The sequence below is a fragment of the Mus pahari genome, chromosome 16, assembly GCF_900095145.1.
Source record: "Mus pahari chromosome 16, PAHARI_EIJ_v1.1, whole genome shotgun sequence".
Taxonomy (NCBI): domain Eukaryota; kingdom Metazoa; phylum Chordata; class Mammalia; order Rodentia; family Muridae; genus Mus; species Mus pahari.
The window spans coordinates 61,742,421-61,757,585 of NC_034605.1; the positions used below are offsets into that span (position 1 = coordinate 61,742,421).

Genomic DNA, 15,165 nt, shown 5'->3' on the forward strand with positions numbered 1-15,165 from the left:
CACACGCATGCACGCACACACACATGCACGCACACACACATGCGTGCACACGGGCATGCACACACGGGCACACATGCATGCACTTATTGCTCTATGCAAATACATCTACATAGATTAAAATTAAGGAAAAAAAACATTTTCAAAGGTTTTCTGAATAGAGAAGTGTGTATAGTACCATAGAAATCTCAACAGGCACCAGGAACTGACAGACACCACGGTGATTATTGGACCCAGACCAAGGGTAAGAAGGGCAAAGCCCGTAAGATAAGCTCCCTTGAAACTCAATGAGAATGCAGTTAGGAGACTGCGCGGAAAGCTCCGGACCTTTGTGTACCCGTGAGGATGAGACCTCACAAGCACAAATAGTACTTCCTCAGGAATGACGGTGCTTCCTGACATTTTATGTAGTTAATTAGAGACATGCTCACCCCTTCTAGAATTCTTAGGACTCACTGGTGGAATCCCTTATCCAAACAACCTTCTCTTTGATGTCTCCATTTTGACAGACGCTGAAGGACGCCAGCGACAACGCACGCAAGGACTTTCATCGCGAAGCTGAGCTGCTGACCAACCTCCAGCACGAGCACATTGTCAAGTTCTATGGTGTCTGTGTGGAGGGCGACCCACTCATCATGGTCTTTGAGTACATGAAGCACGGGGACCTCAACAAGTTCCTTAGGTACAGTGCGGGGGTGGGGTGGGGGTGGGGGGTTGGGGGTGGGGGGGGAGGGAGCCAACCTGAGCTTAGTGAGGGGGAGGAGCCAACCTGGGCTTAGTGAGGGGGAGGAGCCAACCTGGGCTTAGTGAGGGGGAGGAGCCAACCTGGGCTTAGTGATGGGGAGGAGCCAACCTGGGCTTAGTGAGGGGGAGGAGCCAACCTGAGTTTAGTGATGGGGAGGAGCCAACCTGAGCTTAGTGAGGGGAGGAACCAACCTGGATTTAGCGAGGGGGAGGAGCCAACCTGAGCTCAGTGAGGGGGAGGAGTCAACCTGGGCTTAGTGAGGGGGAGGAGCCAACCTGAGCTTAGTAAGGGGGAGGAGCCAACCTGGGCTTGAGAAGCGGGCAGAAGACTGCTCAGATAACCAGGGCAAGGATGGGAGGAAGCTCCTGGGAAGGGTGAAGGTAAGCTCAGGCCTTTCATTGGAGTATTCCTTGGTGATGGCTGCTCCCACACATGACACGGAAAGGTAGAAGGAAAGGAAAGCATATTTCTCCTTCCTACATACTGTGTGTCTGCAGGGTGGTGTCTCTGCACATGCACTAGTGCTCAGCTCTGGCATGTGTGAGTCGAGTGTCCTGAGCGACTGTTTGTACTGAGCTAGCATGGGTTGGCATGGCATACCATGGGCAAACTCTGTTAGAAAAATCCTGCTGGTGACCAACTCAGTCATTAACAGGATCCCGAGAAGAGATGAGTTTGATAACATGACTTGGGGCTGCTTATCACCTTGGCGGGGACCCCTGGTTGATATCCCCATCCTGTGACTGTCTAGAAAGAAGCATATAGGGAGTCATAGACACCACATAACATGGAAGAAAGCTAAGAATGTCTTTGTTTGCATCAGGCAGATAAGAAAATAAAAAATGGATCTTTCATGTAAGGCATGAGAGGGAGCACACGTGTTCCAGCATGGACAAGAGAACATGGCTTCTCCTTCCTCCTCAGCACCATGTGGTTCCTGAGTGGATCTTCAGCCCATCTTGCTCAGGAACACTCCCCAGACCCCAAGACTCTGAGGTCCTTTCTATGTGTTCCTTTCTTTAAACATCAGCTGGCATCTTTGAAGTATGAGCCTGCACATTCTGTGTACACCAGTAGAGAATGAAAGCCTGGGAAAAACAAAATGTGAGGGTAGCAACCTGATGGCCTTCCCTTCCTGGCCTTCTTTTCTATTCCCTGCCCGAGAAGGCAGTACCACGCAAATCCCAAGAAGGAGTTGAGAGCGGATGTTATCAGTAACTTTTGTTTCCACAACCCACTAGTTCTGCCATGGTTTTCTATTTACTTTGGTTCAGGGATCTCAGATCCCAGTGAGTGGCATCTTTTGTGTAATGGTCACACATAGTCCTCCCTGACCTCCTCTCATGTCTCAGGCTGCTGCCTGGGGTGTCGCACAGAAGTCATCCCCAGACTGCTTCACGCGTTGCTGCAAGAGCCACACTGTGGGCTTAGTGATCAGTAAGTCCCAGGAGGGATGGCTGAAAGGGGACAGTGCTTTCAGAACTGGCTGAGGGGTTGCTGTTGTCTGGACTATTTTTATGGTCTCTGTCTTTGTGACAAATACTGTTCAGTTTCTGCCTGGACTGGACCTCTGCTTTCCCTACAGATGTGTGTAGGAGGGGATGCCAGGTGAGACCAGGAGCACGTGGGAAATTCAAAGTATTGAGAGACAATCCTAACCCATTACCCTGTGTTAGTGAAGTTTTCATTGTGGGTAAAAGGCAGGGTAATGGCAGATTCCACACTTCCTGTTGTCAGAGCTAAAGTGAAGAAAAAAGAAAACACCATCTCATTTGAGGGCTATTGTTCATATGAAAAAAATGTTTTCATCAGTCCTTGGGCTTGTTTCCCCCCCCACACACACACACACTTTGGGTTATTCTGAGACAGGGTTTCTCTGTGTAGCCTGACTGTCCTGGAACTCACTCTGTAGACCAGGCTGACCTTGAACTCAGAAATTTGTCTGCCTCTGCCTCCCGAGTGCTGGGATTAAAGGCATGCACCACTACGCCCTGTCTCAGGCTTGTTCTTAATCCAAAAATGGCCCTTCTTAAATATTCTACCAAAATAAACCCACCTGCAATTATCTGCATGAAGTCATGTTCATCTGCATGTTAAGACTGTGGTGTGTGTGTGTGTGTGTGTGTGTGTGTGTGTGTGTATGGGTGTGAGTGTGTGTACCCTATGAATGAATGTGTGTGTGTGAGTGTGTGTGTTCTGTGAATGTGTGTGTGTGAGTGTGTGTATCATGGGTGTGAGTGTGTATGCATGAGTATGTGAATGTAAGTACATATATGTGTGATTGTATATTAGTGTATATATGTTTTGTGTGTGAATGCGAAGGTGTGTAGGAGTGTATGTGTGTGAGTATGTGTGTGTTAGTGTGTGTATAAGTACATGAATATGTGGAGGAAGCATGTATATGTAAGTGTGAGTATGTGTGGCTATGACTATGTGTAGATATGAGTGTATGTGCTTATATGTATGCATGTGTGCATGAGTGCAATAAGTGTGTATGTATAAGTGTGTATTCAAGTGTGTGTGTGTGAATGTATATGGGTGTGAGTGCATATGCATGTGTGTGCATGTGTGTGTGTGAATGTGTGAGAGTGTATGTATGCATGTGAGTGTGTATATGCATGTGTGTGAATGTATATATGTGTGTATACATGTATGTATGCATGTGAATGTGCATATGCATGTTTGTGCATTGTGCATGTATGTGTGCGAATGTGTGTATGCATGTGAGTGTGTACATGCATGTGTGTGGATGTGTGTGAGTGTATGTGTATTTGTGTATACATGTGTGCATGCATGTTAATGTGTGTATGCATGTGTGGGTGCATTGTGCATGTATGTGTGTGTGTGAATGTGTGTGTATGCATGTGAGTATGTGCAGTGCATCTCATCCTTTGACTTTCTGACTCTCAGTCATGCCTCAGAGCCCCTATGGCCTTCTGAAGCCCTCCCTTGGCATCCTACACAGGGTGTGGAGAGCTTAAAAACCTCAGCCAACTTATTCCAGAATCTGCTAAACTCTGGAACAGGGTGGCTGCCAAGGAGCAGACCTCAGGTGCAGTGATGCGTTGCAAGTACAGGCTGTCCTCTTCCTGGGAGGAGACCTGGCCCGAGGCTGCCATGACAGATCTCCAAGCATCTTGGCAGAGCCTGATAAAGCCAGATGTCTTATGTCTCTTACCTTCTTATTCATGTAAGAACACATACACCGAGCAGCGTGGCCAGGTCTTACATCAGTGGAATGGCCAAAGAGAAGGAAAATTTTGTTTCAGGAGTTTCACAGTTTTTCCTTCTACAACCTCTCCAAAGTTCCCTTCTAATATGGATAAGGGAAGACGAGTAACTTTCAAGTAGTAACAGGTAATAGGTATTCAAAATTTCTAAGCATATAGATATATCAATTTATGAAAACCAAGTAGTAAAATTAAAAATGAATGATAAATTTATTACTACTACCACTACTACTGCTACCGCTCTTGTAGCACAGTTAAAGAAGCTGAGTCATACAGCAGGTGACAAAACTGAGACTCCCAACATGCCCTTTCTTCCAGAGAAAGTGGCTGTGAACACCCTCAGAGGAGTATGATTTAAGGATGAACAGGGGAGCCATTGTATGAAATGGATAAGTCTTAGGGACCAGGGTTGGGTAACAATGGTTGGTGAAAATTCACTGCATATTTTAAAATAGCTATAGAGATGATGCTATTAATACAAGGGAATGTAGATATCTAAGTGATATGTGTATCAATTATTCTGTTGTAATCTTACCTTATACATTCTACACATGCATTAAATACCGTACTATATCCCATAAATATGTATAACTGTCATGTGCCAATTGATTTTTATTTATGTGAAATTTAACAGGTAAACTCACTTTAATCTTAAAAAACAAACAAACAAACAGAAGGAGCTAGGATGCAGCTTGACAGTAAGGGATTCACCTTGTCTGTGCAAGCCCCAAGTTTGGTCTCTAGCACCCCCTGCACATTGAAACACTTAATAGGAAAGAGGTATGAGTCACAGAGCCAGTTCAGGGTGGTAAACTGCCAGCTTCAAGCCATGCCAGAGACCACTGGACCAGCAAGGTTAGTGCCTCCTGTAGCTGCTGAAGCCTGCTACTGGCTCCCCAACCCAGAGCAGTGGGGAGGCCTTGCCACTTGTTAAGGAGCTCCTAGAAGAAGCAGCATCATGAGTTTTTGTTTTTCAAGAGATGCAGGAAGACCTGAACTCCATGCTCCTCTTAAGAGCTCCTCCAGGAGGCTCACCCATTCTTCCCTTAATCGAGAGCCATCCACTCCAGGAAAGCAAAGGTGTGTGGAGGCTTCTATCAGGGAAAACCTTTCTTGCCTTCCTAGAAGTGGGCAGGAAAATGGCTGCTCTGAGAGCCTGCCCCCATGCTCAGGGCTATGAAGAGCTCTGGTGTGGGGCTACCAGCTTTCCTTTGTTTGTGGAGTATGAGGCTGGTGCAGGAGCTTGCAGAGGGGCCTTCTCAGGAGGGGTTTGGAATCTCTGCTTCCTACAGACATAGGAGTCCTGTTTTCTGTAGCTGGCACAGGCTATAGCTGACATTGACCTACTTTGTTCATTCCCTGAATACCTAAGTTTGTCTTAGTCTTTTGGATTCCCTATGAGTTTAGTGTATTACTAGGTACTTTACCCGAGGTTGAGATCTTGGTGAGGAATCTTCTGTGAGGTGAGAAGAACTTTGGCATTCTCAAGAAAAGGAAAGTTCCCTTTTACCCCGATTCTGCGTACCTCTCTGTTAAGGGCCCTGTTTTGGCAAAGACCCGCCCCTCATTCTATAAAAATCCCCTCTTCCCTCCTTAGAAGGATCCTCAAGTCTTCCTCATGCTGATGCTCTTAGGAAAGTACTCCCAGGGTCTGGTTTGTAGAATAAGGAAACAGACCCAGAAGGTTATATAACTCTCCTGTTTTTGGGACTGGATTCAAATTCAATCCTGACAGCCCGGGCTTTGGCTTCTGTGCCCTGTCTTGTCCTCTCACCTCAAGGGATGTTTCTTCAGTCTGTTCCTGGGTGCTACAAAAGGCAGCTGGGGCCTGGGGTTTAAGGAGAGGTGAAAACTGTTAAGACTTGCTTGCTATGAGACCAGGAAGTTCCTCCCTAGGGAATATCTTGATATTCAGCAGCAGAGAGGGAACCAAAGGATCACCCAGACTAATCCCCCCCCCCATGCCTTTGACTAATGAGGAAATTACAGATTAAGTGAAGTTCAAACACTTCCCCAGATCGGGGTGTTAGATAGTGGTGGACTGAGACAGGCCCCAGGCCTCTGCTTGCTCCCAGAGAAGCGGGTGGGGGAAGTCTGGTGACAGCATGTTTTAGAAATGTAAAAGGAGAGTCATTGTAGTCCTCAGCCTTGGGGGCTAAAGGTGTACCTCTGGCAGGTGGGAACAGCTTGTGGAAGGCATGGTAGAATCCAGGCTAAAAATATTGGGTAATTCCGGCTCTCTCACTTTCAAACACCCATATTCAGTTCTGGGACCCACAGATGAAGTTGCCCCCTTCTAAAATGTGTTGAAAAGCTCTCCATCTTTGTTGTGTTTCCAATGTCTAAAAGGAGACACCCACTCCCTTACTTTCCCTTGGGGTGGCTAGCTTTGTCCAAGCCGTGCTCCCCAAGGCAGTGACACACTTATTATTTTCTGTAGCTCCCTCTGGGAAGGGTGGGAGGGTGGGGGGTGGGGTGGGGTGGGGGTGGGAGTTTGAGACTGTGGCCAATGTCTGATGAGTCCTGAATTTCCAGAAACATTAGCATGTTGATGTGTTGTGGCGGGAGGGGCTCGCTGTTCCAGCCCACACAGCCCTGGCATCCCAGTCATTAGAAAAGAGGCCACTAGGTGCTTTCTTGGCTGTAGAGATAAAACTGTTTGTGCAATGGAGCATCCTGGTCTCTTTTTCACCCAGTGTCCTCCAGTCCCAGCTGCTGAGCTGAGACTAAGGGTCCTTCCAGTCTTCCAGCTGAGGTTCCAACCCTTTGTGTTCCCCCCGCAGGGCACACGGGCCGGATGCAGTGCTGATGGCAGAGGGTAACCCGCCCACAGAGCTGACACAGTCGCAGATGCTGCACATCGCTCAGCAAATCGCAGCAGGCATGGTCTACCTGGCGTCCCAACACTTCGTGCACCGTGATCTGGCCACCCGGAACTGCCTGGTGGGAGAGAACCTGCTGGTGAAAATTGGGGACTTTGGGATGTCCCGAGATGTGTACAGCACCGACTACTATCGGGTGAGTAGCTGCTCCAGCAAGGAGATGGTCTTAAGTGGGGGAAACCTCCTGTATTCATATGCTTGGGCTGGCATTGGAAAACATCCCTGGTTGGTGGAAATTGACTCCTCACAGTACTGGAGATCTCCAAGGTCATAGTGGTACTGGGCATGACTTCTCAGGCTCTCTTACTAGAATGAAGGTGGCTGCCATCTTTCTATATTCTCCACAATCTTTATTTTTACATGCATGAGCTTTAGTGGAAGATCTCACTTCTAAATCTCCTCTTCAGACATCAGCTGACTGGATCAAAGTCCACCCTATGGGTCCCATTTTCCCTAAGTCACTTCTTTAAAGTGCTGCTTGGAACACAGTCACGTTCTAGGGTGTGTATAGGTCCAGCATATAAGTGTTAGGGGAAACCGTTCTTTACAGTGGCTTTCCAGAGCATTGTGTCACATTGCCAAGAGAAACCGCATCACTGTTTACAGGGTGTTGGTTGAAGGCACAGGGGTCACAGATTTAAGCAAGGACTTCCGTTTGATGCTGGGAGATGCTAACTAGACACCTTGAAGGTTGGACATGTATGAACTTGTTTAGAACTACACTGGGTGATAGTAGCAGAATATTTACACACATGTGCACAGTGAGAGTGGTTCTGGCAGCCTGTTCTGAAAGACTCTGATCACAAAAGGGCAGAGTTACTGACATCACTTCAAATCCACTGACTACTTGTGGTTAGCATACTCCGAGTAATTAGATTTGCAAATGGAGAGGTCTTGGTACTTGGATGCAAAGAATGGGGACATTTCTAGAAACCCAGAAGCTATAGCAAAGGGGTGGTTCAACATGGTCTTGAAATATTCATGGGTTGTGTCACTTGCCAACTTCCAGAACAGGATAGGGCTGGTGGAGGCGATGCCAACCTTGGCCTTTGTACAGCTGGTGATTATTTAGCTGGAAGATGAACCCTCTGAGTTCCTATGCTAGGTCCTCTCCTGCTGCCAACTTTGCTAGACTTGGTAATTTTGCTACACTTGGTAACTTGGTAACTTTGCTACACTTGGTAACTTTTCTATACTTTGTAATTTTGCTATATTTGGTAACTTTGCTATACTTGGTAATTTTGCAACTCTTTGTAACTTTGCTACAATTTGTAACTTGGTTCTTTGCTACACTTAATAACTTTGCTACATTGGTTTAAGAGAATGAATCTATGCCTTGCTCTATGCTTTTCAGCAGACTTTTGCGGTGGCTTTTCCTTTGTTGCTTTGATGAGCATTGCTCATTTCTACGGTATGAAGTGTTTTTTAGAGGTCAAGTTGGGGGCCTATCTTGATGTTTGTGGGAGACATGAGAAATCTTAATCTCAAGGGTACAAAAAAGAACTTAGAAGCAGCACCTGCCTCGAGTCTGTACATGTCTAGCTTTTCCCAGACTTTTGAAGTACAGATGGTATTTTATAGATGCATTTGCTTTATTAAATTTACTTTCCTTGGTGAAAAATGGGGATGAGGGAGTGGGTGAGTGGGTGAGCATCCTCTTAGAGGCAAGGGGGAGGGGGATAGGATGGGGGCTGCAGAGGGGAGACTGGGAAGGGGGGACAACATTTGAAATGTAAATAAATAAGATAACCAATTAATAATAATAATAATAATAATAATAAAGAAAAGTGAGGATAAGTGTCTCCCAGTTTCAGAAGAAATGGGTGACTGCTTCTCTGAGGGGAGCTTTTGCTGATCTTCATGAGTATGTAAAGGAGAAATAAGTGGTCCAAACAACAACTTAAAAAAAAAAGGACTTAGAACAAAGAAAGAGCTCAATAAATGTTGTGATTTAACTATTATACAAATCAGTAAGGGTGTATTTCATCCCAGTGCCAGGACTGAAGTAGGTGAAACCCGACCTTCTCAGAATCATCTCTAGAAAGACAATTCAGAGAACAATAATGAAAAGATCAGACACTCAGTTCAAACCTAAGGCAAATATTTGAACAGACATTGTTCCAAAGATGATATGAAAGGACCAGGAAGCACTGGGAGAAATGCTGAGCACCCCAGTCATTAGGGAACTGCAAAGGAAAATTACAATTAGATATCACCTCATACCACTGGGATGCTGTAAAAAAGATGGAAGGACAGCAGTATGTGTTGTCAGGGATGTGGGGAAATTAAAACTCTCATCCATTTCTGGTGGGAAAGCAAAACTGTGCAGGTGCTTTAGAAAACAGCTTAGCTTTGGAAAACAGTCTTATCTCTTAAGACTTTCACGGTAAAGTCACAATATAACCTAATAATTCTACCTGGGAATATACCAAAAAAAAAAAAGAAAAAGTTCTGTTTACACAAAAGCTCATAGGAGAGTTATTCATGATATATAAGGAGTACAGGCAATTTAAGTATCTGTAGGAGAAAAGGCAGTGGCCACCTCTGCATAAATGCCAGGGGCCATGCAGCCACAAAGGCAACTCCTGCAGGAGCACCTAATTGAAGACTGCCTGAGAGGCAGAGGATTGCTGACATAGACAATGTCAGTCAACCGGGAACTGCTGAAGAGACGCTTATTTAGAACCGATGGGACCCAGGTGGAAGGTATAAAGGGCACTCCTAGGATTACTAAATGTGTTGATACTGTGCCACCTCATCTCCAACCCCCAAGGGCAAGTAGGGTCAGGCAGTGGGTGGTCCAGGGCACGGGCAGCAAGTGTGGATCGACTGTTAAATAGACAAAAACAACATAGTGAACCAGTGGAACATTATTCAGCAGTCCAAAGGAATAGAGCCTACCCCACAGCACAACACAGAGAAAATATTAAAACACCATAAAGGAGCTGGCAAGATGTCTCAGTGGTTACAAGCACTGACTGCTCTCGCTGGAGACCTGGGTTTGGTTCTCAGCACCACCTAGTGTCTCACAACCTATTGTAACTCCAGTTCCAGGGCATCTGATATCTTCTTCTGACTTCTGCTGGCACCACTCACATACATGGTACATATACATACATGCAAACAGAAACATTCATAAATTAAATCTAAAAAAATACAAAAAGAAAAACATGATATTAAGAGATGGAAATCAGACATAAAAAGCCCGTATCATGTGACTCCACTTACAAGGAATGTCTAGAATGAGAAAACCTAAGGACAGGAAGTTGGTTGGTTTTCCAAAGGCTGGAGGGATAGAACATCAAAGGTGACTGTTGCTGGGTACAGGGTTTGGGATAGAGGAGGTAATTCAAGAATTATATAGTGGTGTAAGGTACAACATTCTAAGTAGATATAAAGTCCAAGTGACTTGTGCACTTTTAATAAAAAAATTAATCTTCAACATTTATGCATTATTTAAACAGTGTTTGCAGTCTACCATCTTTTATTGTCATTTGTTAGAAAACCCTCCACTTGGGACATTGAATCCAATACTGGGGAGATCTAAGCCTTCTACCTTCAAGGACACCCACATGTATGTGCTATACATGCATTAACACAGCCATACACACATGCACATATACATATAAATAATAATAATAATAATAATAATAATAAATATAAAAAGTACTAAAGTACTTATGGATTACAGGAACTGGTAATTCCCAGTTCTTTATGTATGAAATCGTCTTGACATTTCCCCAGTTATGTCTGTCCTGTAGAGATGGCTCAGGGGCTAAGAGCACTTAGAGCTCTTGTGGTAGATCCAGGTTTGGTTTGGCAGTTCACAACCATCTGTAACTCCAATGGCAGAAGATCTAAGCCTTCTCCTGCTTTCAAGGGCATCTGTAGGTACATGGTGTACACAAACTCACACAGGCACATACACATGTATTTTTAAAATAATTATTATTAATAATAAATCTATAAAAAGTTATCAACTCCATCCTACTTGCTTGTGGCCATTACTCAACTCTAGTAGAACAGTTTGTGATTTTGTTTCACTTGCTCACAGTGAGAAACAGTCCCCAACTTCACATAAGCCTTCATCTTAGATGGAAATGAACAGCCAGGAAAGAGGTAAATTATGGAAGACAGGACAGCCAGTAGGAAACTTGGGGAATGAGTTAGGTGTTCTGTTTAGCCTTTTCTAAAATTTCAAAATAATGGTTCACCTTTTGGCTTCATGAAAGCATCATCAAAGGCCTGGTTTGGGGTATATTTTTGCTTATTGAAATATAGTATTGCATGCAACACACTGTTGAGTCTGTCAAATGGATAAGCAGGAATTACTGCTTGGTTTCTCAGAACTCAACAACATCTCTTGAGGCCCTGCATCACCTTGCCCTCACACTAAGTACCGCCATTTATAAGCTTCAGCCCGATCCCGCCATCAGTGCCTCCTGTGTGCCCTGACACCATCTCTAGGTCATGAGGTTTAGTAGTCCCTGTGTGCCCTTTAGTGTTCCTGGTGTGCCCTTTAGAGCTCCTTGTGTGCCCTGACACCATCTCTAGGTTATGAGCTTTTCTTGTCCTTGATGTTTCTCTTTCTCCGGTGTCTTCCACAAACATTTCCTCATCATTTTCTTCCCATCTGCTTCGACAAGCCAGACCACATTTGAGGTCCCCACCAATGTCAGAAACCCTTTCAGGCACAGTAACCAGGGAAAAGGTTGGACAGCTACTTTTCCATTGCTGTGATAAAATACAATGACCAAAAATCAACCCATAGAAGGAAGAGTTTATTTTGCCTCATGGTTCCAGAGAGCTGGATACCCATGATGGCAGAAAGGCACAGCAGGAAGCAGCAATCCGGAAACAGGAAGCAGCAAGCAGCAAACGTGCTGCAGGAGCTGGAACCTGAACGGTCATATCTCAGATGCACACAAGAAGCAGAGAGAACAGACCAGAATTGGGGTGGTTGTAAAGTCTGATCCCAGTGATGTAATTCTTCCAGCAACATTCTCCATTCTAAAAGTCCCCATAGCCTTGCCAAACAGTGCCACCAACCAGGGATGTTCAAATGCATGAGCCTGTGGGGACATTTCTCATTGAAGCCACCACACCTACGTTGTCTTACATGGAAAATGACAATTAGGAATGGACCGACTCATTTGGGAAGTAACAGATCGCTCACCTTTAAGAAAGCTCTAACTCTAATAAGTGCCTGAACCTTCTGCTCACAAGGACTTGTACATAGGCTTGTGGAGTGACAGTGCACAGCCTTGTGGGGTGGGCACCAGCTCTCTGCTGGTGGGAATAGCTGGTGGCAGCTGTTCCTGGTCACGAGGGAGCTGGCAGCACCAGGAAGCCTGAGCCTGGAGCCCAGTGCAGCTGAGTTAATTACACCCTCCCTGTGAAGAGAGTAATCAGAACACTGAGTTTGCATTGAAACCAGCCCGGCATGGCGGGCCCAAAATTACTCTAGCATTTTTGTTTTCTGGATTGTTCTAATTAGCAGCTCTCTGCACCAGCCTTCTTTTTTTTTTTTTTTTTCCTCCTCTCCGCTGGCAAAACCCAATATTCAGGGACGATCGGAAGTGGATTTGTGTCACATTGTGCTAGGACATCACTCTGCCTGGTCATTACTCTGCCACCATGGATTCATTGACTTCTTCTTCTTCTTCTTCTTCTTCTTCTTCTTCTTCTTCTTCTTCTTCTTCTTCTTCTTCTTCTTCTTCTTCTTCTTCTTCGTCTTCTTTTAATTTGCACTTTGGTAGTTTTCTATGTTTGGGTCTAACATGAGTGTAGAATTAACATAATCTGTTGGTGACTAGAGAGGCCCAAACATCTAAGAGCCTAGCTTTTAAGGAGTGTTCTGCCCTGTGCTTTAGCATTATATAGAAGTCATAAGAAATGCTATCCTTTAATTCATCTCTTTGTAAGAGTGAGGGAAGAGGGGGTCCATCCCATAATCAGCCACCAAACGCAGACAATATTGCATATACCAGCAAGATTTTGCTGAAAGGACCCTGATATAACTATCTCTTGTGAGGCTATGCCAGTGCCTGGCAAATACAGAAGTAGATTCCCTTAGTCATCTATAGGATAGAACATAGGGCCCCCAATGGAGGAACTAGAGAAATTACCCAAGGAGCTGAAGGGGTCTGCAACCCTATAGGTGGGGCAACAATATGAACTAGCCAGTACCCCCAGAGCTCGTGTCTCTAGCTGCATATATAGTAGAAGATGACCTAGTCGGCCATCATTGGGAAGAGAGGCCCCTTGGTCTTGCAAACTTTATATGCCCCATACAGGGGAAGGCCAGGGCCAAGAAGTGGGAGTGAGTGGGTAGGGGAGCAGGGTGGGGGGAGGGTATAGGGGACATTCAGGATAGCATTTGAAATGTAAATGAAGAAAATATCTAATAAAATAAATTTTAAAAATTAAAAAAAAAAGAGTGAGGGAAGAGTGAAGAATAAGTAAGTCGATCTGTGTTCAGCATTTAAGGAGGCAGACAAAGGAAAACGATCGAAGCAAGGCCCTGTTCAAGATCCAAGATGTCAGTGCTACTGACAATGAACTAAGACATCACCACTGGATGCTCAGTAGCAGTTTATTGTCTAACAGAAGGAGACAGTGTGCCATGCTGAGCATCCCAGCCTACACAGCAGGTAGACAGCCAACTTTGAGCCAACCACTGAGCCATCCCCTAGCTTGGCACTTTTTCCCCTTATTTGCCCATGATGGAGTGCAAAGGTGATGAACTAGACTTGACACTGCATGGAGGAAGAGCCTAGATGGCATAAGAAACAGACAAGCAGATGAAAACTACCAGGAGGGGCGGGAGAGATGGCTCATCGTTAAGCTGAAGAGTAGTTGCTGCTCTTGCAGCAGGCCTTGGTGTGGGTTCCACTCACATGGGAACTCTCGATCCTAACAGTAGACTGGCTGCCTTCTTCTGGACTCTGTAGGCTCCAGGCATGCATTTGGTGCATATACACACACGCAGGGGAAAATACTCACACACACAAAATAAAAATAAGCAAAAGTCTTCAAATGTTTTAAAATTTAAACAGAAATAGCTATCATACCTTGGCCTTCAAAACAAATGTGTTTAAGGAATTTTTATTTTTACCTAATGCAAACATTTCTAGATAGAAAATTAAGTAGGTAAGTAGACAAACTCATTCTAAATATTATTTCAGTTTCTTCTTGTGCGGCGTGCCAATACTGTTCCCTCTCTGAGAGGCAGCATGAGGTAGCTCCAGTTCTTTCTCCTCTCTTGCTTCCCACACACAGGGCAGTTGCTCACAAATCTGTGATCCCTCCTTGGCACATCCAAACAGGTATTACAGCAGAGAGCATCTCACGCCATCAGAGTCATCTCCTATGCCTTTCCCCGTTCTAACATGAGAGGGGCAGAGAATAAGGTCTCCTGTCTCTGAGATCTGCGCAGACTGGTTCAGGGTGTGGCTGATGAAGACAACCACTGGCAGGAGTCTGTCACTTAATCTGTCCGTGATTTGTCAGGTTTGTGTTTGGTTGTGTGTGCCTCAGACACCAGGGCTGCTGACCTTGGCAGCCGGAACTCTGGCTGTGAGATGTCCCATCTCAGATCACTGGTTAGCAGTAGGGACAGGAAGCCCAAGATGGCTTCCATAGAGCACTGTCACAGGACAGCTTCCTCTGCAGATGTGTGTCTAGAACACTTGAAAATAAACCCAATGTTCATTTCAAGGGAAAATTCAATATCTTCCTGAAAGCAAGATGTCCTTTGTGCTTTGGGCTCTCATTTGTATGTGTCATCTCCCTATTTTCTTCACCACTGTAAAATACTTACACAATGACTCTTGACTTTCAGATGAACAATTATAGATCTTTCTAGTTGGGCTGTTTCGCTTAAAGTGGCTTCAGAAAAAAAGAAAAGATATATTGTCTATTCTTTGAAATCATATTCACTCTGCTCTCCCCTCAACACTTAGAGCATAGTTCAGAGGAACCGTCTGCCAGGGAGGAATCAGAACATTGAGTTCAGGCTAATTCTGTATTAGAAGAGATTTGCATAAATTATTTCAAGTTTCTAAGTTGGTTTAGTTTGTATCTGAGCTTGCCTAAGAACTTTTACTTACACTTCTGAGTTTTAGGAGTGTAAGAGCAAGAGTCCTCTCATTCATTCATTCATTCATTCACTCAATAATTGCCACAGACGGACCTCAGTTGGGTCCCCGATCTGCGTGGAACGCAGGCAATCGAGGATTTGGTGAATGAGTGACAGACAGTTCGACGAGAGAGAGAGAGAGAGAGAGAGAGAGAGAGAGAGAGAGAGAGA

General features: G+C 45.0%; 1 protein-coding gene across 2 annotated transcripts in view; it reads left to right on the forward strand.

The window, feature by feature from the left end:
• The window catches only part of Ntrk2 (neurotrophic receptor tyrosine kinase 2), a 318,758-nt gene that overhangs the window by 251,841 nt on the left and 51,752 nt on the right, over positions 1–15,165 (forward strand). For both annotated transcript variants that reach the window (XM_021215214.2, XM_029547603.1), the window contains exons 15-16: positions 507–679; positions 6,756–6,990. In XM_021215214.2, the coding sequence (XP_021070873.1) occupies positions 507–679; positions 6,756–6,990 (408 nt within the window). The remainder of the gene's footprint in view (positions 1–506; positions 680–6,755; positions 6,991–15,165) is intronic.